The 24,454-nt window shown below is 51.8% G+C and overlaps 7 protein-coding genes across 7 annotated transcripts; 2 read left to right on the forward strand and 5 right to left on the reverse strand.

The window, feature by feature from the left end:
* Window positions 1–13: 13 nt before the first annotated feature.
* On the reverse strand, window positions 14–1,301 carry BO82DRAFT_398272 (uncharacterized protein; the record flags this gene model as incomplete). The annotated part of the gene is made up of 2 exons (XM_025639019.1): window positions 14–262; window positions 333–1,301. 2 exons carry the CDS (start codon window positions 1,299–1,301, stop codon window positions 14–16), a joined length of 1,218 nt encoding a protein of 405 aa, XP_025496154.1.
* A 409-nt stretch (window positions 1,302–1,710) lies between these two features.
* BO82DRAFT_301629 (putative TFIIIC transcription initiation factor complex subunits Tfc3) lies at window positions 1,711–7,741 on the reverse strand (the record flags this gene model as incomplete). The annotated part of the gene is made up of 3 exons (XM_025632093.1): window positions 1,711–6,206; window positions 6,342–7,382; window positions 7,664–7,741. 3 exons carry the CDS (start codon window positions 7,739–7,741, stop codon window positions 1,866–1,868), a joined length of 5,460 nt encoding a protein of 1,819 aa, XP_025496155.1. The 3' UTR covers window positions 1,711–1,865.
* Window positions 7,742–8,055: 314 nt separating this feature from the next.
* Window positions 8,056–8,788, reverse strand: BO82DRAFT_389102 (uncharacterized protein; the record flags this gene model as incomplete). Its single annotated transcript, XM_025638431.1, has 2 exons — window positions 8,056–8,581; window positions 8,730–8,788. The coding sequence occupies 2 exons, from the start codon at window positions 8,786–8,788 to the stop codon at window positions 8,176–8,178; spliced, it is 465 nt and encodes a 154-aa protein (XP_025496156.1). The 3' UTR covers window positions 8,056–8,175.
* A 592-nt stretch (window positions 8,789–9,380) lies between these two features.
* Window positions 9,381–10,829, forward strand: BO82DRAFT_142984 (uncharacterized protein). The gene is made up of 6 exons (XM_025630088.1): window positions 9,381–9,661; window positions 9,730–9,848; window positions 9,898–9,959; window positions 10,010–10,035; window positions 10,094–10,443; window positions 10,500–10,829. Exons 1-6 carry the CDS (start codon window positions 9,478–9,480, stop codon window positions 10,761–10,763), a joined length of 1,005 nt encoding a protein of 334 aa, XP_025496157.1. The 5' UTR covers window positions 9,381–9,477; the 3' UTR covers window positions 10,764–10,829.
* A 707-nt stretch (window positions 10,830–11,536) lies between these two features.
* BO82DRAFT_326881 (N-terminal protein methyltransferase) lies at window positions 11,537–12,259 on the reverse strand (the record flags this gene model as incomplete). The annotated part of the gene is made up of 1 exon (XM_025632936.1): window positions 11,537–12,259. One exon carries the CDS (start codon window positions 12,257–12,259, stop codon window positions 11,537–11,539), a length of 723 nt encoding a protein of 240 aa, XP_025496158.1.
* Window positions 12,260–12,417: 158 nt separating this feature from the next.
* BO82DRAFT_428933 (ribosomal N-lysine methyltransferase) lies at window positions 12,418–14,525 on the forward strand. Its single transcript, XM_025640486.1, has 6 exons — window positions 12,418–12,689; window positions 12,775–13,383; window positions 13,500–13,557; window positions 13,636–13,698; window positions 13,772–13,883; window positions 14,037–14,525. The coding sequence occupies exons 1-6, from the start codon at window positions 12,549–12,551 to the stop codon at window positions 14,485–14,487; spliced, it is 1,434 nt and encodes a 477-aa protein (XP_025496159.1). The 5' UTR covers window positions 12,418–12,548; the 3' UTR covers window positions 14,488–14,525.
* A 708-nt stretch (window positions 14,526–15,233) lies between these two features.
* Window positions 15,234–24,100, reverse strand: BO82DRAFT_326888 (FMP27 family protein; the record flags this gene model as incomplete). Its single annotated transcript, XM_025632937.1, is given in 4 exon segments — window positions 15,234–15,297; window positions 15,358–15,458; window positions 15,515–19,478; window positions 19,497–24,100. 4 exon segments carry the CDS (start codon window positions 24,098–24,100, stop codon window positions 15,234–15,236), a joined length of 8,733 nt encoding a protein of 2,910 aa, XP_025496160.1.
* Window positions 24,101–24,454: the final 354 nt, after the last annotated feature.

The following is a 24,454-nucleotide window of genomic DNA, read 5'->3' on the forward strand; positions in this document are numbered from 1 at the left end:
AAACAACCAGATATCACCTCATATCCTCAATGATCCGGCGTAAAATATCATCCAAATCAACCGGCGGCTCTTGCCGAGTCAGCAATTTCGAAGCACGTTCCTCCAGTTCCTGCGCCTCGCGAAGGAGAGCATCCAGCCTCTCCCGCTCCTCCTCCACCTCCTTCTGCGTCTCCCTCCCCGGGTGCTGCCGGAGTTTCCGCTTCATAGTTCGCATCCTGTTTCTCTTGGTTCTGGTTCTTTCATTGCTTGGTTGACGGGCCTGCTAACCACTGCATTAGCGTGGTTTCGACGTGTTTGTAGATTAGTTGCAGACGAGGAGAAGGTAAACTCACAGTTTTCGAGTCAGTATGACCATTACCATTATTTCCCCACCGCTCCGGACACGCCACAGTCGAATGCCCATTCCTGCCGCAGAAGACACAATCGCGACCTAGATCGGGGGTAGTGCTTTTCACGCTGTTGGTTTCGTCAAGGTGGCGAGGGTTTATGGGATGGATGCCCTCGTCGCCGCAATAGGGGCCGCCGCCGTCTCTGCTCATGATTCCAGTATACATCGCGTCACGGGTGGAGGAGCAGACAGGTCCATGCCCTGAGATGTAAGACGTCGCGGAAGCTAGGTTGTAACCTGCTTCTGCGCTGTATCTGGCCATGGTGTTGGTATCATATGCCTTGCCATACTTTCCCCCATAATCTGCAACGAACGCCTTGCCATAGCCGTCCCCATAAGCAGCATCTACCCCGAACGACGCACCGTTATACTCCGACTTGACACCAACCCCCCACTCCCCCAGCTGATGATGAAGACCACCACTGTCGCCCATTATACCAGTCCCAACCCCGCCTGCATAACCCCAGGTATAGTCCAGAACACCCCCCACACCACCAGCATACCCCGCATGGTAACTCGGCGTGAAGTACTCGTTTTCGCGACATCCCCCATCCTCGCGCTTGATGCAGCCGGTGCCGTGGTATGCTTCCCCGGGTCTTCCAGCCCAGCTAGCGCTGCGTTGAGGAGTCTGACCACTACTGCCCTGAGCAAGCTGACCGCGCAACATCTCGCCTCCCTTCTGGTCCCGCCACCAGGAGAACCCGAAGCGTGATTTGGGAGGTGGGTGGGCCTTATCTGGTTTGGCGGGAGCTGGAGCTGGAGCCAGAGATAGAGCCAGATCGGTGGGCGTTTCGATGGAGGGGATCGGACCTGGTGGCCGTGGGGGGAGCGATTGCGGCGGTGCTGGTCTCTTGGGGGGATTCCCTCGCTGGAGGTTAAGCTTGCGGGCTTTGGATTTCTTCTTGCGGGTCATTTTGGGGGGCTCTTTCTTTGGTTCTGGCTCGGGTTCTGGTTCTCGTTTTGCAGGGAGTGTGGTGGTTGTTGGGTTCGGGTGGTGGTGGTGGTGGTGTTGGAGTTGTGGGGAGTGTGGTGGTGAGGGGGTTGTCTGGGTTGAAGAAGGAAACGTGAAAGGGAGATAGTAAAGTGAAAGGGTGAGGATGATGACGAGGGTGAAAAATCCAAGAAGAAAGAGGGGGATCATGGCACTTCTGAGGTGAGGCGTAGTCGCGTTTGTTGGGGGGGGGGCTCTCTGATGTCGAGTGAATGAGCGAGCAGATGAGCATGGCTGGTTTGCCGACTACTGTTTGTTGTGATGCTGCTGTTACTGTTGCGAAGTTCTGACAAAGGTCCCAGAGTTCTGAAGAAATCCAGATTTGGTCATTGTGACAGACTGGTTGCTGTTTCAACAAAAATGGCTCGGAATAGTTATACATGGAACAGGACAAAAGACACGGTAACACACGAGAGAAGGCAGTAAGGTTCCTCTTCCAAGACCAAGATAACGCCCTATAGTTACAGCCTAGATCTTTCCCCTAAATCAAGCCAACACCATATACCACCACTCGTCCACCCGCCAGCCTGGCTCATCCTCATCATGCGCTTTGTCCGTTCTCGTCCAGTCCAACTTCATAGCCCCAATCTCCTTCATATATTCTAATAAGAGCTGCACCTCCCATCCTCCCATCGTCGGCTTCAACATCCCAGCAATGCTAGAGGCGCTGATTCCAGGCCTCTGCGCCACACAGCTCACCACTGATGCCACGGCCAAATCCCACAGAACTCGCACGAAGTCGCCATGGATATCATACCACAGTGGAACCTTCGCGGGGAGTGACGTCGCGAGATCAATCTCCTCAGGCAAACGCGGTGGTTTCAAAGCACTGGCCTTTTCCTGCACGGGGTTCCCATAAACATAGGTATCCGTCGGCCAGATCTCAACCGTAAACCGAAGCTTCGTCTTGTCCATCTGTCGAGTCAGATACCCACCCTCCGTCAGACCGTACTTGTCGCGAGGTGGGTCGCGCGGTTTTAGGAGCACGCGACCTGCCCAGAGTAGGTTGATAGCCACGAGCATGTCGCCGTCGTCCGCATTCCAGTCGATCTCAGCGTGTCCCTGGTCTTGAAAGGCGGGATCCAAGACCTCCGTCTTGAATTTATGGGCGCGGCGCAGCTGAACACTCTCAATGGCTCGCTTCTTGCTGATGGCGAGTAAGAAATACTCTGTGACATCGTAGTTGCGTCCTGGAGTAATGCGACCCCGATTGCCCATGTTAAGAGCGCGTTCTGTAACCAGCGACTGCAGCGCCTGGTGGACCAAGGGCTCTCCAAATCGTTCTAGGCTTTGCCGTGCCTCCACCGGACGGTAGGTCTCATCTGGGGTTACGACATTGGCTCGAACCCACGTCTTGGCTACCTCCAGACGGGCCAGTTCGGCCTTCCGGGGCTGAGCCCGAGCCACCTTGTTGCTCAAGGGCATGGCAAACGGAACAGCGGCAGCTAAGGCGCGCTTGCGGCTAACAGTGATGGACTGACTTACATGGTAGAATTCGTCCAAAGGATTGGTTGGCTCTTCTCGCACATCGAACATGCTATCCAGCTGCTCTCTCGTAGCGGGTAGATCAGGTAATTTCTCAGACTTGGGCAGTTCCAGATGATGCATCGCCCAATCGACTACTCCCTCCCAGTCGTATCCATATAGATCATCGTAGTCAATGCGGGGCACTTCATCTTTGGCATAAGCATCAAGAAACCTCTCGTGAAAGTCACTCTGCATCTTGACGATCTGCAAGCGGCATTTGTTGAGAACGAGACGGCTTCTCTCAGCCACAATATCCTGGTCCATGTCAGGAAAGCAATGGAACAAAAGAGTCCAGTCGATCTGACGTGCATCCGACCCTCCCGCCAGGCTTCGAACAACGGCAAATGCCACCATGATTCTTCGAACCATCTCGGGGGCCAAGGGTGCCCGGTTTCTCTTCGAAATCGTATTCCGGTTGTTGAGCTGCTGACTTGACATGAGGGCTTTATTCTCATCGCCGGCCATGGACTCATCCCACTTGGCTATTCGGCGGTTTTGGGGTGCCATTGAAGCGGCTTCTGACCGTCGGCGTCGCTGACGAGTAATCACGGACAGTCGCGGTGTGATAATATCCCCGAAGCTCTCATCAAAATCAAACCGAATACCACTTTCAATTCCGGAGCTTTCCAGGTTCGGTACCGTTTGATTGATGAATGTGATTTCGGAGCTCTTGCGCGCAAGTAAATCCTCATTCTCAATCTCCCACCGAGAAATGGTATTGGTTTCGTGAAAGAACTGGCGTGCGCGCGGGTCATCACTTGTAGAGTAGTCGTAACTGTGCCTCTGAGACTTAAGGATGTCTTCCAGGGAGTGCGGTAGCTCAGTTGCAGGGATGAGTACATGCTTTCTTGCTGCTGCTCTGGCACGGTCTTTCGCGGCCTGGAGTGCCGGAATACCAGCTTCGGTCGAAAACGTTCCGGTAGTGGGTATGAAGGTTGATCTGGTGTTCATAAGCATCGAGTACGGAGCAAGCGATGACCAAAGGCGTCGCATTTTGCGGATCGAGGCCAACCCGGCTAATGCATGACGTCTGTGCAGCTGTCGCTCCTCCTTGGTCATCCTCAGCGGATATGGTCTGGTGATGGAGGTCAATCCCTGAGCCCCGTTCTTTCCTGCCCGGCGTCGGAATGTCATGAGACGAACAATCTCTGAGCCGCTAAATGGATCGAAGTCTTCCTCCATAGCCAGTTGTTCGAGCAGTTCCCTCCGCATGGCCATATCTCGCCTTTTCTCTATCGCAACGACAGACGCGGGCTTTTTATGCAGTTGCACTGTAAGCTCGTCAGGCAGTAAGGGAAAGTGACTTGTGTGCCGGCCTTCCTTTCCTTCCATTTTCTTACGTTTGCTGCCGTTTTTCTTGATCTCGGGATCGATATCAACATTTGGAGGAAAGTAATACCGGTCTGCCGCCAGCATCTTCTTTTGTAGATCTTCAATCAAAGGATCATCGGCCTGCATCTCCACTTTATAGACAATGTTCTTTGTCACCATGACACCTTTGTTGTCCCGGCCACTGAACGTTAACTGGCTCAGCTTGCCAGCATCAACCAGTCCCTTCACAACTGTTCTAACCGTACGGAGATCTGGAATCTCCTTGTAGCGAGTCCTTTGCCATGCAGTCATAAATGGGTACCAAAGTTCTGTACCCATTGGGTAAGCTCCTCCAGCCTGGTCGATGATATCCATAACAATTTGCCGGCGAAGTACGGCGACGGATCCTCCTTTCCCTGCTCTGGGTTTTCGGTCACTGTCCTTTGATTGCTGCGTTGGGGTTTCCACCTGTTCTGCCTCCGGCGCAACTTGAACTACCGAAGGCAAAGGGACTTCAACTTGATCGGCAATTGGCTGTACATCCGCGTTTGTAGTGCTTGCCGTATTGGAGTGGGTAGAAGTATCCATTTCATCACTCTTTGTCTTCTCAGTACCCTGGGAGGTCGTATGAGAGTCTGGTGCCTGCTCAGCACCTGCGTGATTCTCAGTTGTACGTTTTGGTATTTGCGAAGTTGCAAGCCATTTCCGCAGGGTATTATTTGCACGGGGTTTCTTTGGCAACGGACTAACTTCGCTTGCACTTGTCCCGGAATTACTCTTGCGCGGGGAACGCCGTGTCGCAACGATAGTATCACTCTTGGAGGTTTCAGCAGGATCGGTCATCGCGTGGTCTCCATCTTTCGGAGACACGGCTCGCTTTCGTTTCGTGCGCTGATTTGTTGTGACAGGGCTCATTTGACTGTCAGGGCTCTTTTCTCCTTCGGTGTGAACCGAGAGGCTGGTACTGTTCGCATCGACAGACAATGCACCAATTTCGGAGGTTCCAACGTTGACTCGCTTTTGCTTCCGTGCGCTGCCAATTCTTGATTCGGGTGTCGCATCTGAATCACGCTGCTGTCGGCTTCGCTTACTTCCTCTAGCCTGATTAGCTGTAGAAGGCTTTGGAGAGCCGAGTGCCGTGCCAGATTCAGCTACCGTGGGCTCAGACGTTTCAACCGGACGCGGTGATTGGGGCGTTACTTCGGATTGAACCGCCGTATCAGCGTCCAAGTCGAGAGGATCTTTCCGGAACCATGATAAAGATGACAGTCTCGGAGACTTGAACACAGCTATCCTGCTAGCACGAGGACGTCCCTGTCGATTGCCAGCCGCCCTTCGTCGGCCACGCGGAGTAACGTATACGCCGGGTTCTAGTCGTTCTATGAGCAAGACGCTGTAATCTGTCCATGTCTCATCGTAGCCCATCGCTTCCAGCTTTTCCTTCTCGGACATGCCTTTGTATCGCTCTGGATCATGCTTCTTGAGACGTGGTCTAGCAGGCTTCAGCTCGACTATCTCATCACCAGAGACATCGGCGTATTCTTTTTTGACAGTAACTGGTGTAGACCTGGGGCGTAGCGGGCTGGCCCCGACGCCAGCAGCGCCCTTGAGTCGCTGCTCGATTGTATAGCTTCCATCCAATTGCCGTACTGCCACAGGGTCACGGCTCGAGCAATTATAGTTTGGCGGCTTAGCCACGAGAATACATTCCAGGAGGGAAGCATCGCCGCCCTTTAGCACCTCCTTTCCCGGACGGTCTAGGGGTAATGCATATTGATCCAGCTGAGGCATGGCGTTTACAGGGGGCGGTCGGATCTTATCGTCCTTGGCATCCTTTGGACGGAATTCGACCGCCTCCCAGAGCGCATCCCCTGCGTTGACTAGTGCCTGGAAACTTAATGCGGTGTAATGAACGTAGTGTGTAATGGTTCGTTCAAGTGCCGTGTCCCGCACTATAGCCAGATGGCGCAAGTGTAGTGGCTGGGACAGCTGCCAGCAATCTGTAAGTCGACTGATTGCGTTTTCTAGCGGTCTGCGGTAGTAGTACCCGAAACAGTTCCTGATAATCCCCTTTTCATGGTATTAGTGAGTTTTCAGGTACCTTGCTTCCTGGGTTTGACTTACTTGGTTGGTGAGGCCCGCAGTCCCCGCATTATCGATCGTCTCGAAGATTAGATTATGGATGTTGCGGTCTGGGCTCCAAGAAGGGAGAATGCGACCGGCGTCTTCCACCTCTTGCTCCCGTTTCACCAAAGTGGTATTCGGGGGGCCTTGCGATCCTCGGGTCGGATCTTCCTGGTCCATTTCGTCTTCCAGTTCGACGTTGTCTTCCTGGTCTAAATTGGCCAAGATGTTTCGACTGAATTCATGGAACAATTCCATGTCTTTCTCCGTAGGTTCCCGGATGAGCATGACACATGGATGGAATTTTTTCAGTGTGTGCGCATACTGAGACAAGGCTTTCACACGCTTCAAGACCCCGATGCGCTCGAACTTGCGAAGCGCCCGGGATAGGATTCGCCAGTGCCAATGATCTATAAATCCGAGCTTTGCTTTGAGATCATTCCGAGAGATAAGCCTGTATTCCCTCAGAATGTCGAACAGCTTCCCATTAAACTCATTGAAGTCGATCATCTTGGGCTTCACACCCGACGGCTCAGAGTCTTGATCGGACTGAGGTGCATGCTCTGATGTCAGAAACCGGCGAAGGGTGCAAAGACTTGTCCGAGCAGCCTTGATCTGAATGGCCCGTTTCTCAATGTAGCCTTTTTGATGCAGAGCGTCGGTTCGCTTTGGTACCGACCGCTTGTCCTGACCACTGGCCTTGACCAGATCTGTCTGCACGATGCCATTATGCTTACGCGAGGCAATAATTGAGAGAAGAGCGAACTCGGTGGGCAAGACTTTGGTCTCATCCGGCTCATGGCCGGTGACTGCTAGCCAAGTTCGTTCCTTCGAGACGAACACGCGAACAGGCCCCGACGACAAAGTGGGAGTGTGCGCCTCGGTGGAAGACTCACCACGAGAGAATCCGGCGACATCTTGCAGGCGAAGATGGTTGCCTTCCCTGTTGTGACCCACCGAAATTTCGGGGTTCTTGGTCAGCCAGGACCAGACTTTCTCCTTGAAGCGTCTGTCCACGGTGTGGCTGCGGTCAGGAGCATCCTGTGCGAATCTGGCATAGAATGTATCGATGAACTTTAGTATATCCGATGGCGATGCACCTAGAAGGCATTAGTCTAATTTTATCATTGTAAGTACGCGGTGTAAGTGTCGAAATAGAATTGCAGGCGTAAGTAGGAACAACTGGTAGAAGGAAGTAGTTTGATCCAATGAGATGCATGCGAGGTGCAGGGGAAGTGTGTTGAGTTTTAGTAGTGGTGGTGGTGGTGGTGGTGGTGGAGCATCATCACCACCTTCACTTCATCCAAGCAAAAGAGATTGACAGGGAACCAACCTTGGTCGCCGCAGAGAGCAATCTCTGCAAGCAGAAAATCAATCAGGTCCCGAAGACTTGGGGCCATTTTGTCCCCATAATCATTGCCTTGCACTGCTCAATCTCGATTTGGAAAAATCACCTGCAGCGGATATCGATTTCAGGTCATTGCCTGGACAACGGAGATTTTATTGAACGAGAAAGAAAATGGTCGAGGCCAAAGCGCGAATCGAACCGGCGTCGTGGAGGAAAAGGTGGAAGTTGAGGCCGAATTGCTGGGGGCATCCACCCACGTGACAGGGATGTCATTGTCACGTGAGTGGTGCTACATAGCTTGGGATGGAGTCGTTCATTGGCTATTCCCTCCAGGTAATTCACATCATTGAATGAAGCAAGAGACATCTTGAAAGTAAATTCTCATTTTTGATTCAGCTCGGTAGTTCACTATTTGTATCTTCCCAGGTCCCTCTTTGCCCTCACTTCTCTCGGCCTTATAACATCGGCATAATTGTCCGAGTTAACTCAAGGGTAGTCAACTCGGATGAACTGCCATCTCGTTCCATCCTTCTGGCCATTGTGCAGCACCAACTCTGTACCACCCTTTCCTCCATTTCTCATCGGTACAAAGCCGCTCCCGTACTTGACCAGGAGCACATATCCGCCGTCAGGATGTTGCCGTGCGCAAAACGATTCCCAATCCCTGTGAGACAACCGTTTGGCTGCGACGCGCCAGCATGATATTTGGTTGTTGGATCCTATGTAGGTAGCCGACACCGTATTCTTGAAGCCGAGCGACATCCCCTCATTCTCCATGCACTTCCAGTACGGTCCGAAGTCGTGATTAGCCGTGTCCCGGCTCCCGCCTTCTCTCTGCGGGTAGGGGCCCAGGACACCATTGCTCCATGTGATGACAAGGTTGGGAGGACGGCTATCACTTTTTGTATAGTAGTTGCATAGTGCACAATTACTCAGCCCGGTAAAATTGTGCATGACTTCATGCATTCCGACGATCGGTTGCTGATCATCCGGTCGGGCCAGGGTCCAAGTGGAGCTGGCATTAATGATCAAAGACATACCTAATCCTGTCGCTTGAACCTCGGAGCATTAGAGAATCCAAGAGATGGATTGTGCACATAGTACCCCGTATCCCTATCTTAAATCCTTTGACGAGAGCTATAGTAGAACGGATAATATCCAGCGGTAAGCGTGGGAGGCAAATCTCGTATTCCAGCAGTGGTGGGCGGGTCAGACCAGGTGAACCGCTGGGATGACATTTTGGGATGGAACCTGGATCCCAGCACCCTCCCAGACATAATCTCATTAAAGTGAGACAACAGTGGCTCTTATAACATCAGCCAAGTCTAGAGCTGAAGGATATGCAGTGTTTGGGTTGTTTATGCTGTTGATGTTTGGTGGAGGAATGAAGGAACAAGCAAAAAACCAAGAGTGACGGAACGGGCGGATGACATCACCGCGACCGGGTTACGTCAGGCATCGCGGCCAGCCAAAAAAGCCATTCGGTTCGCCGAATTCAATGGGCAGGGGGAAAAACAATTTCCTTAAGCCGTCGTTTCCGGGGTCTTTTTCGCCTTTGAACACAGCCTCCTTTCGAATCTCTCATATAGTCTAGTAATTCTACTCTCATCCCATTTGATTCGCGAGATACCTGCTCTTCTACACTGACTACTTTTATCCTCCTTTTCCACCCCACCATGCCTTGCATTGTCTCGGAAGCTACTTTATCAATCTAGACACCCATCACATCACAGAACAACTGATTGACAGATCGAGCCGACTACTACGTGCCGCTTCTAGCCACCCATCATGGATGATACAGAAGCAACCGCCGGAACGGCGCCCTCAGAGCCTCCACAGCTCCCTTACTCTTTGCGCACAAGGAAGAAGTCGATCGCGTTTTTCTGGATTCTCTTCATCATCGACACAATGGCTCAACCGCTCATCCTATACTGGTGTCTATGGTACCTCACCGACCTCTCTCACAACGTCGGTATGTTTATCAGCCCCCCTGCGCACTCCCGACCCTTCCGACCTTTACTGATTTATTTTGCCGTGCAGTCTTCAGTATTGTGACTGCGTCCTTGGGAGGTATCTCGGTCTTTGAATACTTTTATCGTTTGTACAACCTCTTTCGCAAAGATTCTCGCGCTCGACCATTGAACGCACCGAAAGGATGGGTATGTTACTTGCTTGCCAACGCCATGGGTTAAACTGACTCTCATGCAGCTGGACTTCTTCCACATCAACTTTACTATTGTTTGGTTGATCCTCGCAATTGAATTGATTGTGTAAGTGGCATAGTCGGCAAGGCTACTGGAATACAACTAACTTCTCTCAGAGGAACTGTACCGGCAGAGCCATACGGTAAGTTGATCTTAGTTCGCCGTGCTTCCGACTCTGGCTAACATCGGTGAATGTATAGTGCGTCTCGTTGCAATGGTCCTCCCAACCGTCATGTTCTACTTTGGTGGTGTCTACCTCACCCTTGACATCCTGCGCGCATGTGGTGTGAAAGCACCCTTCCGAATCTCCTCCACACCCAAAGGCTCAACAATGCCCACCGCCTTGTATGTGCTCATTGAAGATGTGGTTGCCGTGGATGGAGGTGGCGGTCAGATTTATCGATATGCCCTTCGGACGCGGTACCTCTCAAGCCCATATTTCCGCCGTATGCTGTTCCAGATGAACTGTTTCTGGACCGGAGGATCCATCGTATGCGCTGCTGCTATCACCGCGATCATATTTACTGTGGAAGAGCCGGTTGCCTATACTGTAAGTCCGTCCACTCCCCAATATAATGACTATCATGACTAATGAGCCTCTCTAAGCTGGGCTGGACGCTTCCATTCGCCTGGGCGGGAGTCTGGACTTTGATCACTATCCCATGGGTTCAGAGTGATCTTCGACGCGAAAGACAATCATGGGGTGCAAACCACGGTGAAGGAGGCATTGCATATACCGACGACCCGAATGCGCCCTCCGCTCGGACGCGACTTGAGAGTGTTCATGATCGACTGCCGAATATCTTCACTTGGGGCCGCGAAAAGCAATCTGCGCCATCTAGTCCATCCGCTCCATCCACTCAATCCTGAGTCATCTTGCAGGGTTGCGATACTTCTCGGTTTACCTGGATATAACAACATTTGCTTCGATACATTGCAATGGTGTTTTTCTATCCGATTTCGACAACCCTGAGCATAATCAAGACGAGCTGAGGTGCGGGACTATTGAAGCCCACGACAAACCAACAACTGCACAACAAACACGAAGATCACGAAAAAATATTCATGATGAGATTTACGACGGCTGCGCCGACATGTTACTGTACATAAAGATACCCAGGCCTTTTGCTTCAAAGCGACTTGTTGATAGTTGCTCCTTGTGTTCGTATACCTAGACTTATTATTCTCGGCTTGGGACATTTGCTTTTAAATAATGGAATCATAATACCAAGATTGTATACTTTGCCGCCAGCAGCAAACAACCCATCCTCTCGGTTCTGGTTGGTTCGTCCTTCGTTGCACTCGTGCCATCGTCATTCCTTCCTTAGAAACATGCACACATAGATCGAGTCTCATATATCGTGGCATATTCGAGAGGTGCCGTGGCGGGGATGCCATGTGCCGCTAGAGCGCAGATGTAGTCGACACGACGACCATCATGGCAGGCTCAAATGGCCATAGCATCATCGCTCCGCCAGATGCAGATACCTGGGACCAAATCGGCTAATGTCGACAATTGCCGTCTCTACCCAGTCAGCTATAGCCATCCCAGCTCCCCTTCAAGCCGAGAATCCATCTCAATGCTCTCCGTATCATCCAACCCTGTGCAATCTCCTCTCATACCCTTCCAGGATGATTCAACCTCAAACAGGCCTCAACGCATAGAACCTGACCGGCAACAGGCGAAAATTCCTCGGAAACCCCAACTGCAACTCGGACGCCACCACCACGAGCCCACTCTCCTTGAACAGCGCCCGGAACTTCTCATCCGTGCGCGTCACGCTACTATCCTCCTCATCAAACATATCCTCGCCGCGGGGATCCGTCGACTGATTCTCCTTGACGACCAGCACGCCCGTCTCCGTCAGCGCCTCGCGACACCGAACAAAGTACTCCGCCAGCTGCTTATCCGTGAGGTGGCCCACGCAGAACTGCGTCCAGATGAGATCGTACCGCTTGTCGGGGTGCCAGTCCTCCAGGCCAAGGGTGTAGATGTCGCCGACGACGCCGTCGCGCTTGAGCGCCGAGTCGCGGATGATCTGCATGAACTTGTCGACGGGCTCGACGGCGTCGACGGTGGTGCAGACGTGGGCAAGGAGGCCCTCGGTGACGCGGCCGACGCCCGCGCCGCAGTCGACCCCGCGCGCCAGTTTGCCCTCCGTCGGGGAGTCGGGGATCATGCGGCGGACTTTATTCAAAAAAGTCTTCGACCCGCGCAGGTCGATCCGCGTGTACCACGGGTATTGGCCGAGCATGCCGAGCATCACGTTCGCGTTGGCGGGCACGCTGTTCCAGTAGCGGAGGGAGGCCGCGTGGTCGATCTTTGCGTCCGGCGGGGTGGCCGGGCTGGTGGCTGGGTCGGACATCTTGAATTCGCTTTGAGGGGAGGGGTGGGAGGTGTGAATGGGAGCGGGGGAATGGTGTTTCGCAATGTCGACCACAAGACAAAAAGGTCGCGCGCAAGAAGCCTTGGATTCGAGGCGGATGGCGAATCTGCACAGGCAGGTCCGCGGAGCACCGCTGGCCTCAGGCAGGAATGCCCTTATATCCCGCTTACCTAATCGCGCCGTGAAGAACTACAAGCATCCACGCAATGTCTTGTTTGGGTTCAATTCAACATACACAGCGGAAAAAGTGGCTAGAAGACAGCTGACGATGGCAACGGACGAGTCCCCCGGCCAGGAACATGTTGCGTTCATGCAATGGGCCAAGTCCCAAGGCGTGACGATCAACGGCATCACTCCAGCGCGATTCCCCGGCCGACGCCTGGGCATGAAAGCGACGCGGACGATAGAAGTGTGTATTATACCCCATACCCTAAAGACCTCCATGATAGATGATCCATACCCACTGTCTGCTATATATGCTAATGCAGCTGCAGGAGAATGAGACCATGCTCAGCGTGCCCGTATCAGCAATGCTGACCATCGACTCCATCCCCGCATCATTCGTGGAGCAATTCCCCTCAGGGGCCTCCATCCATTGCATTCTCGCTGCATTTCTCAGCCACGGAGACGCCTCTTTACTCCAGGAGCTGGAACCCTGGCGCAAGGTATGGCCTAACTTCCGCGAGTTCGAGGACACCATGCCCGTGCTCTGGCCAGAGCATCTCCGCCGGTCCAATTCCGCCTTCGAGAAGGCCACAAGCGACAGCAGCAGCGAGACTTCATCGTCAACAGCACCACCAAGCCTTCTACCCCCCTCAATCTCCGGACTCTGGAATAGCTTCCAGCAAGAACCAGTAGGCGTGGACTACGAAACCAGATACCAGAACCTGCTGGCCCAGCAGGAGAACCGGCTACAGGCAGCATGGGCACATGTGCGCAAAGTATACCCAGAAATCGAGTGGAGCACGTTCGCCTACTACTGGTCCGTCATCAACTCGCGGAGCTTTTACTATGTCTCGCCGGGAAAAGAGGAGCCGGAGGACTGGAACGATGCCATCGCCATGGTCCCGTTTGCGGATTACTTCAACCACGACGACGATGCGGTAAGCAAGCAAGCCAACCAGCCAGCCAGCCAGCCCCTACGCACTCACCTAGCCAATCCCAACCCCTACCCATACCCCTACGCCAACCAGATATCTAACACTCTTTCGCAAACAAGGCATGCGAAGTCATCTGGACCGGCCAGAACTACCTATTCAAAGCAACCCGACAATACGGTACGCAACCCCAAACACACGAACACCTTCACCACCACAAGAGACCTATCAATCTAACAACAAACCCGTGAACCACAGACCAGGGCGAAGAAATCTTCATGAGCTATGGCTCCCACTCCAACGACTTCCTCTTCGTCGAATGTATGCCCCTCTCCCGAGCCCCTAGCCCAAGCCCCAAGCCCCAAACAAACATAATCTAACAAGCAAGCAAAAGACGGCTTCTTCCTCCCCACCAACCCCTCAGATAGCATTTACCTCGACGATATCATCTTCCAAGACCTCACCATCGAGCAGAAGAAAGACCTTATCGGGCAGGATTTGTTCGGGTAAGACCGCCCTCCACCTAAACACCCTACACTACCCCCCACCCTATCCCCTTCTTCAGTGTGAAAAAAAAAAAAAAGAAAAACAAAAACAAAAGAAAAAACCGTAAACAAAACACAAATAAAAAGAAAGGAAAGGCTAACCATCCACCCCAGAAACTTCGAACTCACACTGCCCCCAACCGATGAACCCACCATCCCCAAAAACATCCAAGCAGCAGCCGCCCTGAAATCCATGACCCGCCGCGACTGGAAACTGTGGATCACCGGCCGCTCGCGGCGGGGGTTTTCCGGCGAGAAGTGCACGGAGGTGATTCGGGGGTGGATTGAGGTGTATCGCGGGGAATGCGAGGCGGTGATTGCGCGGATTGAGGCGATGTTGGATGATGGCCTCCGGAACTGCGTGGGGGACGGGGCTAGTGTAGAAGGGAAGAGTGATGGGAGTACTGTGTCTATTGTGCCGTCCTCGACCGCCGTGGACGTGGGGGTGCGGTCTCTGGAGTGGGAGCGGCGCAGACTTGAGATGTTGGTGGGGAGGTGGAGGCAGCTTCAGGGGTTGTGTGAGGGAGCGTTGGAGATGGTTGGGGTGGAGGATATAGGTAGGTAGCTAGATAGGTAGTCTATCGTTGCATCGAATAGATCAAGTGGCCGGCCTAAGAGCTACTTGCTACACAATTTCCTCAGCGGAACGCAGTGCTAACTCTCCAACCCGTCGTGGGGCACGGAGATTTCTGAACATCGCTTCTCATGAAAAGCTGTATGGCATGGCAGAAACAAATAGTATTGACCCAGAGCACCTTTTTATTGCACCGTCTATCCTGATATATACCCACAGAACCATACCACACCCCATATGTTCAATGCGCTCGTATCGCGCATCACCCACGAATGCAACTCCGTAGACGGCCGTAAACATACCCTGCACATGCAAAGGATATATACTTGCGATTCAGCGTCTAGGCTCTGAAGAACAACGAAAGAAGAACAAGGACAAGAAGTGGTACATGCAGAAAGATATTTTCGAAGAGAGAAGAGATTAGGGTCAATAAAGGTTTTGTACGGGGGGAGGGAATCAATAAGGATGGATGGCAAAATCAGGGGGCGGGAAGCAACAACAAAGATCCCCAGACAAACTCCTGGTAATATGAACGGACTCCATGGCGGGAAAAGCATACCCGATGTGCCGACGCCTATATACGACCCACTGCATTGGGGGGTATCATATAGCAAATGCAAGGTCGGGAATGTGTAACAAGCGAGGTCTTAATGAGGAGAACAGGATTATTATGAAAAAAGAGATCCTGAAAGGGGTGCGATGTTCGAACAAATGCCTTTCGCTGTGAAGCAGGGAGACTATTTCCGAGAAGGCATTAATTTGCGGCCAAAGTTGCGAATTGATGCAGTCTTGTTGCCGGAACTACTACAAAAGAATAAGTTTCGTTCAAAGATGTGATCCATGCAAGTCATATAAGCTTACCTTTCTTCCGGTCCATCCCAGAGCTTGGTGGTTTGAGATCGAGGCAGAGCTTGTCCCGAAGTCATCGGTCTACTGGGAGGATTGACAAGCCGGCGAGATTGCTACATAACCAGTTAGCAAGGTTTCCCAATATTTATTAACTTTAGGCAGTACATACTTCCCAACGAGCATCCACATCAACCTCGCTCGCCGACCGAGAATCAGAAATCACTCCACTCGGTTCGTTGATGCTAAGCATGCTAGATCCGAGTGAGTTTGACCGCGCAAGCGGCAAAGTCCCCGAGTGTCCGGAGCGCTGTGACTCTGAGTATTCGCTGTTCGAGTCGACGCTGGCCAGGCTACTAGCTTTCTCAGACGTTGATTGCGCTACACTGTCTGAGTTATGTAGAAGCTGGGATGAGCTTACAAGCTCGCGATACCGCTTCTGCTGTTGCTGCTGCTGTTTGGAAGGACGATGATGGGAGAACTTGTTGCCAAGAATTGCAGGTGCATGCGAGATAAGAGCCTTGATAACGTCCTTCTTGAGGCGTAGAGCCAGATCCAGATTCGACCATGTCTTGTTCTGATACTCGAGCACCGGCAATCGGAAGACGAAGTCATGGAGATCCTCCAGGTTGTGATCACCCTTGCCTTTGTAACTGAGGCAGAGCACCACGTCGTGCACCTTGACATGAGCCAACGTCATATAGTTTGATGCGCGTGACATCATCTGAGCCAGGTCATCCGGAGTTTCCTTGGCCTTGCCTTTGCTGGGTCTCCCAAGAGCGAATTTCTTTGACTTTTCGTCGCCGGTGGAATTCGTTCCGGGGGTGTTAGCTAGCGACCTCTCCGTGGGTTGTCTTGACAACATGCGTAGGCTGTCGACCGATCTCTTCTTGCTCAGCGCCCCGCTTGTCGACGGGCGCATTAAGAGGTTTGGATCTTTATCCTTGTGGATGGGAGTCAGTGCAAGGCCCTTGAGATGGCGATGCTGTGATCGAGGCCTGGCCTCCTCCGCCAGAGAAAGCGTGGGCTGAAGTCTTAACTCGATGGCTCCAGATCCCTTCAAAGACAAATCGTCTGCCGACATATCACTCTGCTCATGTCCAGAGGATGTCTTTGGGCGTTCCTCCTCCTCAGAATCAGATGAACCATCAATCGGCTTCATGTTCTTGATCATGAAGGGTGAAAACCCGCCATTTTCGAAAGCAGTCGACCCAACATTAGGAAACATGTACTCGAAAACCTTCTGGCCGAGGACCTGCTCCAATTGGACCTTCAGAGGGAAAAGAGACACCTCAAAATCGTCCACCACTGGTATGCCGGCAACTGCCTCAAGCATGTGCCACTTGACCTTGATCATATAATCATCAGGTCCGTCGAGACTGCGAGCTTGGTCAAGGTAAGGAACGATGATCTGGGGATAAATCGCATCTGGGAGCAGGTTCAAGCCATACAGTCGTTCGACTGCAACTTCATTATGGTTTGAACCGTCACTGTTGTCGGTGCGATCATAAGCAGCATTCCTCAGCTGGAATTCAACTAGTGGTTCGGACTGATCCTTCATCAAATGCCACACAACCTCACTGGCCGAGATATTCCAGCGGAGGACTCCGTTCGCTTTTGACATGGTCGGATCGATCTTTCTCTGAGAGCTAGTAATGGCTTTCATCAAGAAGAACAGCTCGTCCTCGCATTGAGTAAGGTCTTTCTCGAGGACCAAGCGATCTTCCCAGCCCTGCTTGTCCAAATACTTGGCATGGATTTGGAAATGCTCTTTGATCTCCTCTAGTTGTCGAATGCGGGCCTGGAGTTTAAACACCATTTCTGGAGCACCCCTCAGGTCACTGAAATCAGACGTGAGCATGATCCTCTCCAAACGTTCATTGCGGACCTTTTCCAGTGGTTCACTGTAAAGAAGTAGGTCCAGGACAATGATGTACATCGAATAATACTCGGCCGAATCACAGATGGCTCTGAAGTGGGGGAAATCAACACTAATGTGATCCATCCTCGGCTCCTGCTCTTCGATATTGGGAGGTTGCCCTGGTTGACCCTTTGCCACTTCCTCGTTATACTTCAGACGCAGATTGTTGTACTTGTCATATCGTAAGCTAGCCGAAGTTTTCTGGATAATCCTCGAGAAGCCAAAGGGATTCAACTCAAAATCGAATACTGCTTCTAGGGTCAACCAGGGTGGCCACGCTGAACCTGGTGAATTGCCATATTTGTTGCCTGCATAAAACTGGAGGTGATTCATCAGATTCTTCTGCGTTGCCACGAAGAACTGGGCTCCGTCCATGCAAAGGGAGAAGCGACGCTGAACCAGACCGCTGACATCATCAGACACTCGCTCTTTGTCCATAATAGAGATGACCTGCAATTGCATCCCTTTAGCGGCGACCAACAACACAGATTTCTGGTTCTTTTCACTCTGGAGCTGGATTTGAGGGGCGATGAGCCGCAGATGATAACTGTTCTGAGGTGTGAATTCTGGCGCAATATTTTCGCTGGAGCCCTCCGATGTGGGAGTGCTCGGCTTTCCCTGCTCCTGGTTCTCTTGTTCTTCGGCGCTCACAAAGCGTTTGGCATCATTCAACAACTGCTCAATGCGATCTTCGACACTGTCATCATCTTCGCTATCCACGAGACCTCGGGCATCCGAGGGGCGTCTCGATGCTGTCCGGAACAGTTTTGAGTGCTTCTGCTTGTTCTTGTTCTGCTCCTCGACAATGTCGAGGATGAACTTGACGGCCCGCCGAGACATGTAGTACACGAAACCGCGTCTCTGGCTTACTTGGTGGATGTAACGAAGCATGATGTTCCTCAACGAGTTATTCCACTTGAGCTGAACATTGTGAATGATGAACCGATTGTTGAAATCGCTCGCCAATTCGTCATCAGGCCCAGAGTAGAGTCCGTCCATGTCGGCGTCTCGCGCATCGCTTGTTGAATCTGAGTCAGCTCCCAGCTTAGAAGCGCTGTCATTGGCGAAGGCTTCCGGGTTTCTTTCCACTGGATGTTTCTCCTCCCGGGCTATTAGCCTTTCAATGCGTTGCAGACCAGCTGTAAGGAACGCTCGTCTCCGTGTCAACGTTTCTGCTTGTCTCAGATAGTCGGCGTGCTGCTTCCGTAACTCGGGATCATGATCTACCTCCTTCGCCATGCGAAGTTCCTGCTCACCAATAGTCCGGTTGCAATCACGCATCTGAGCCTCGACGGAGACCAGGCGATCTCTAATCAACTCCATTTGCACTCGACGAGGCTCATTGTTCTCAGACATCACACAAATGTGAGTCGGTTCGTCACCAAATGAGCTATATCCAGTCTCATCTGGCACCGTCTGCCCATGATCGGTTTGACGGAAGTATGTGAAGCGTGGTGTGAATGCCAGAGGCAAGATCTGAGTCCGGGGGTTCGACTCTTGAGGCAGTATCCAGTCCAGTTCCACGAAATCGTCCATGTCTATCCAGTCAAGGTTTTGATCAGGGATCGTGAACCGAGACAAATCCACCGATGCGACGGGCTGTTGGAAGGACGACAAGATATCATCCCTATTTTTCTCGATGTCATCGAAATTTGTGCCTTCAATGCTGGCAGAAACAGCACGAAAATCTGCGGCCTGCAGATCCAGCTGTGCTTGGTTGATCCGCATCGCGCTCGCCTTGGTTTGCTTTAAGCGACCCTTGGCTTGAGTTTTGACGTGCTCCCGTCTTTGGTGAACATCGAGCTTGAGACTGTCCAGTCGAACTTTGATGCCGGTGGCCGTCACGACATCTTCCGCGTAATCTTCGCGATCCTTGTGCTTATAGATATGGGCAACGAATAGTGGAGCAAAGAGTAGCTTGTACTTGACCGTCGCTAAATGACGGTTGAACTTCTTGCTTGTTTTTGTGACACCGGGCCATAGCGGTCCTTGTCGGACTGGCAATGACATAACGCCCGAAAATAGGGACCACCAATTGAAGAAATGTGTGAAGAAGCGGGGACTCAAATGCACGGTATTGTAGCTTGCAGATGGCTGGACGGAGTCAACAGACCAATTCCTGCTGACCGGCGCAATGACAGAGATCGATAGATGGATGTGGTTACTGCGGAAGCCGCGGTAGGCGTCATAATCCTGTTGACAGTTTAGCTTTAGACTTTGCAAAATTCAGGACATATAGCTTACCTCTTTATGTGCTGGGTCAATGAGTAGGGGGTTTTGAAGGACAACATCGTAGTGAGGTCTGAACTGGAATGACCGTTCATTCTCGTTGACGTTCCGCTCGAATACTAAGCCAGCAACCAGACGCACGTCACCCGATAGCTTCATAACGACTTTCTTGAAGTGAGCTGCATTCTTCAGATCGCTGGAAGATGATGTCGTTTCCAGATCCTGGGCCGTAGCCTCGGCCATATATCGTGCCTCGTGGCTATAGTCGGGGATTGCCAGCACATACTCCCCACTTGTAACGCTCATGAACTCCATTGGATCATCGCTGGTATGGATCTCCCATTTGACATCCTTGCGCCAACACATTACAAACCCACCACCAAATCCAGTAACAACGTATGGGTCACGCGATCCTTTGAGACGAAGATGGACGTCGCCGTCCTCCTTCCATACTACCTTGATTCGCGAGTGGAAACTCAATCTGATCTTATCCCAGAAGCCGACTCTATCGGACGGATCGATCTCGGTCTTCGTGAAGCCTTCAATGATCTTCATCATGTCCTGGATAACGGGCTGATAAGACATGCCCCAGGAGATGCTTGTGGGCAGACTGGTATTGATCTCGAAGGTGGGGTCCGAGTATGTCTTCACAGGAGAAACGGATCGCCAGACTTCAATGGCAAAAGGCGGACTTATCAACCCATCTGATAGTTCTGTTGAAGGGACCAATTCCAACTTGACCTGTCTAGCAGATTTATGATCGCGGTACTCCTCGGCAATCACGAAATTGGTCCGCAGGGACCAGCTTGATAATCTTGGAGATTGCCCAGGTCGAAGTGCCGGAATGTGCAAGAGGTCCAGCGGATAATCTCTGAGGTTAACCCGAGCTTCTCCCATGTCCAGCTGAATACTCATGGGAACAAGCAAAGCATACTTCATTGAAATCGGCATGCCTTTACCAATGCTATTCAGGAACTTGGGATAATCTTCCAGGGGGAAAGACGGCTTGTCAATCACAAGATTGATGTCACTTATCAAAGCGGACAAAATAGCAGGTCGATTTGGGATTGACAGGACAGTTTCTGTCTCTTGTACGTCTTCTGGCGGTTCGTCCGCGCCCGAGAAAATGTTTCTCACCTCCCTGATCGATGTACCCTGGAACCGTAGCGCGGAGTCAATCTTTGATTTCCAGGATCGGGCGTTGTGCTCCTGAAGCCGGTACCACGCGTTCTCGGTAGAGATTTTGGATTCGCACGATAGACAAGCAGCACCTTCCGTGTCATAACGGAACTTCTTGTCTCGTCCACGTTTGTCATCATTCAAGCTCTTCCGCGGCTTTGCATCCGCACTCCTACTTCTCCTTCTCTCCTCACTTTGGCGTTCACTGCGAAGAGTTCGGTGGCTTGACCTGGTACGGAGTCTAGATGAAGTGCGTCGCTGATCTGTCTCCTTTATCTTCTGCAATTTTAATTCAAACGCCTCTTCCCTCGCCAGGCGCTGACGCTGCTCCAGTAAACCAGTGCGGTAAATGCACCCAAGCTTCCACTCGAAAGCATCATCTTCCATTTCAAAGAGTAATGCTTTGCTGCGCAAGGAGATCCTAGGCACCTTCTTCGGGTCTTCCGGGTCTCTTGCTGCTCCAAATTCAGCCGAATGGCCCTTGAATCGTTGATGGAGTTGCTTGAGTGCTTTAGACGTATTGATGAAGTTGTCAAAGATGCGATGCATGACCATATGATGCGGAACCCCAAGTCGGATAAAATCTGCCCAAACATCGATTGATTTCTGTTCAACCATGCTTGTACCCTGCTTTATTTTCATCTTGCGCAGGTCAAGCCTGACATTGTTCATGCTTATGATTCTAGCCCAGATCCCTTTGAGTTTGGGAGCTTCAGCATGCAGTCGTACCAAATGAGCTCGAACAAAAGGAGTAGAGAGGCGATGAGACCCCCCTGTGAGCCCGTAGATTTGCAACAACATTGGGGGATCCGCAGGGAGGAAAGTCTTGACTTGAATGACTGTCGCCCTCACATCGACGGTGACAAGCTCGCCTCTTGAAGAAGCCCGTGACGACGGAGGAGAAGAGAAGCTGTTCAGACCTTGAAATGCTTCTTGGTCTTGATTTCCGGATGGCCTACGCATGAAAGCATTCTTAAGCACAGAAACAGCAACCCCAAGACAGTAATATCGGTAGAGCGAATACTGAAGGTAAACCCCTTTGAAGACAGAATTAATGTTAAAAATCGGTCCGAGGCGATCGCTCATAGTGCTCAAAGCAACCTCGAACCGCGGAAGGGAGAAGAAGGGTTCGGCCTCCAGAAAATCTTCAGATTCAATCACGAATCCCTCAAAGCCACGGACATGAATGGCAAGTCGACGACCATCGGCAGCGACGCCTAGCTTCTGCCTTGGTGGTGAGGTAGGAAACTTGAAGGACGACTCATCACCTATCGTTGAATGACTAGGCGTACGCCGCCTTGAGAAGCTGACAGCAATCGGCTCAGACTTCTGGGCCTTATAGTCTGCGGTCCATGATTGCAGCTGGAATGAGACACCACGAGATAACGATGAGACACTGGCATCAATACCGGCAATCTCCAAGCTAAGGCCAGTGGCCTCGAACTGGAACCTGAGGAGCCATGGGGGAACACGCCTCAGAACACTAGGCTTCCGCTCTTCGACGGACATAGATACCGTTCTCTTATGCTTCGTATGAGCGCGGAATTGCTCAATGACTTCGTATATTCCGCGATTCACTTCATCATTAACCATGTGTGCGGAGGCGGTATTTAAATTACCCGATGCCATCACGCGTACCTCCGGAGAAGCACTCAATAGGACCTTAAACTCCAGTGACTCAGTTGTGAGGAGATTATGTTTAATACCAGATGGTGTCTGATAATATAATTTGTGCGAAGCCACTCGATAGATTGAGGACAATGAGTAATGCACTCCACCTTCCGAAGAGTGCGAAGACTCAATATCAAGCGAAATAGCAGATATTGAGGATATGAGAAGATTGTAGTCATCGCTGGAGGTCCGATCTGGGTTGGTAATCGGCAGAACAAATCTAACCACCGGCTCGTGAATGGACACTTTGATGCTTGCTTTGGGAAGTAATCGCGATATCAAGCGATTGTTGTCTCTTTTTTTGCCCCTGGGTGATGGCCTGCAGGACTGCGACAATCCGAGGAGTCTAGAAACCTGCCTTGGCTCAAGATCGAGGGAAGGTGAGGTAACCACCAAATTGGCAAACAGAATATTAGTGTTGCGCTCCTCCGGGTTGTAGTCGTCAAACGAGCTGATGGTTTTGGAAGGCAGGGTGGTCTTTATCGTCGTTGTGGCCATCGGAATATAGAGTATGTTGTCGCTTTCACCCGAGCCATCGTCCAAGCTGACCGAAAGAGAAATGGCGGCAAGAAGAGCCTGATGTGCGACGTCCTTGCGCTGGAAATACATCCGATGGGCAGGGCTCTTCTGATCCATGCGGTGTAAGTCGATGCCTATCTCGTGAGATACGATACTGAGAAATATTGGACTTTGCTTTTCAGACGATGGTTGAAAAGCCCGAGACAGGCGGAAAAAGCTCAGCGCCACCTGGATCCCTTGTATGCCGCGTAGTATAGAACCGGCAAACTCTTTCGAATCCGCGACGGTCTGTACAATTGAGTCATCCCTACTCCCGGGTTGATCAAGTTCTTCGACGAAATCAGCAAACGACATCTCGTCGTCGGTGTTGTTGCTATCGACAGGCTCTTTCGGCGACTGCTTGGAGTTTTTCACGCGCTGCATGAATGTCATCAAGTCGTCATATGGAATATGCATCCTTCCAACCTTGAGAGCGATCGAAGCATCCCTGAGGCCATCCAGTTCTTTGTGGAGAAGACCATGTATATGCACGCGAATATTGTCCAGCACTTCGGTCGATTCGCCTCCATCAACGGCTAGGAGCACATTCTGAACGTTCATGATCCATTCCGCGGGCTTCTGTTCGCTAGCATCGGTTTTCCCAGACCGATACAATGTGCCTCGATCGACTATTTTGCGCCTAGTATCAACTCCCAGGGACAGTGATCCCACTTGTATCTGACCAGCTTCGACAATGTTGATGGTAGTATTGACGGCCACGACATCCACCAACTTCAACCAATGAATTTTCCGATGTAATTGTTTCACTTGCTCCTTGATGCGCATCAAGCTCTTCCACGTCTTACTCCGCTGCTTAGCGTTGTGCCCGGCCGTTTCCGTGCTTTCCTTGTTCGAATCATCGTCCTCCGAAGGACTCTGCGGCTGCAAGACATCGGGTCTGTTCACTGGTTTGCGAGCTTTGCCCAAAGCTGACGGATCCAGCGTCACTTTGAGCTCTGTTAGCTTGAGACTGAGCCATGTAGGTTGCGCGAATGACGGTGGATGTAAGGACAGCCCTAGGCCACGGAGTTCGATCTGCACGCCATCTTTCGGGACATAGGAAATTCGACGGAGAGAGAGGTATCCTATTCGCTGGATGGAGACTCCGGTCGCAATTCGGACAATGGCGAAGATAAGGAAGGATAGGAGGTATAAGAAAAGGAAGCCCACGAGAATCGTGGTCGGACTGAAGAGCGTCATCGTTTTTCACGGTCAGCGGGACTGACCGGTTGCACAGGACGGGGAATCGTCAGCCAAGAAATCATGGAGATGCTGGAGGTCGTTCGAGATCTGTATAAGAGTAATGAGCGAAAGGAGGCTATCGAAAGCCACGATAGGTGAACAATCCGAACGGACGCACAGCCCTGAATCGAGCCCGCAATCCTCCTGTTCTCGAAGGAGAGAGGGGGGGATGTATTCCCTGTCTGCGGAACCGGCGAAGGACAGGTCTCCGTTAATACGAGACGTGCCGACCAGCCGGAGAGATGATGCGACAAGGACGGGCCAGTTGTAAGTCAGTCATGCTTATTTTCTGTTTGAGTGTGTTCTTTCCCG

The sequence above is a fragment of the Aspergillus uvarum genome, assembly GCF_003184745.1.
Source record: "Aspergillus uvarum CBS 121591 unplaced genomic scaffold BO82scaffold_5, whole genome shotgun sequence".
In the NCBI taxonomy this organism is placed as follows: Eukaryota; Fungi; Ascomycota; class Eurotiomycetes; order Eurotiales; family Aspergillaceae; genus Aspergillus; species Aspergillus uvarum.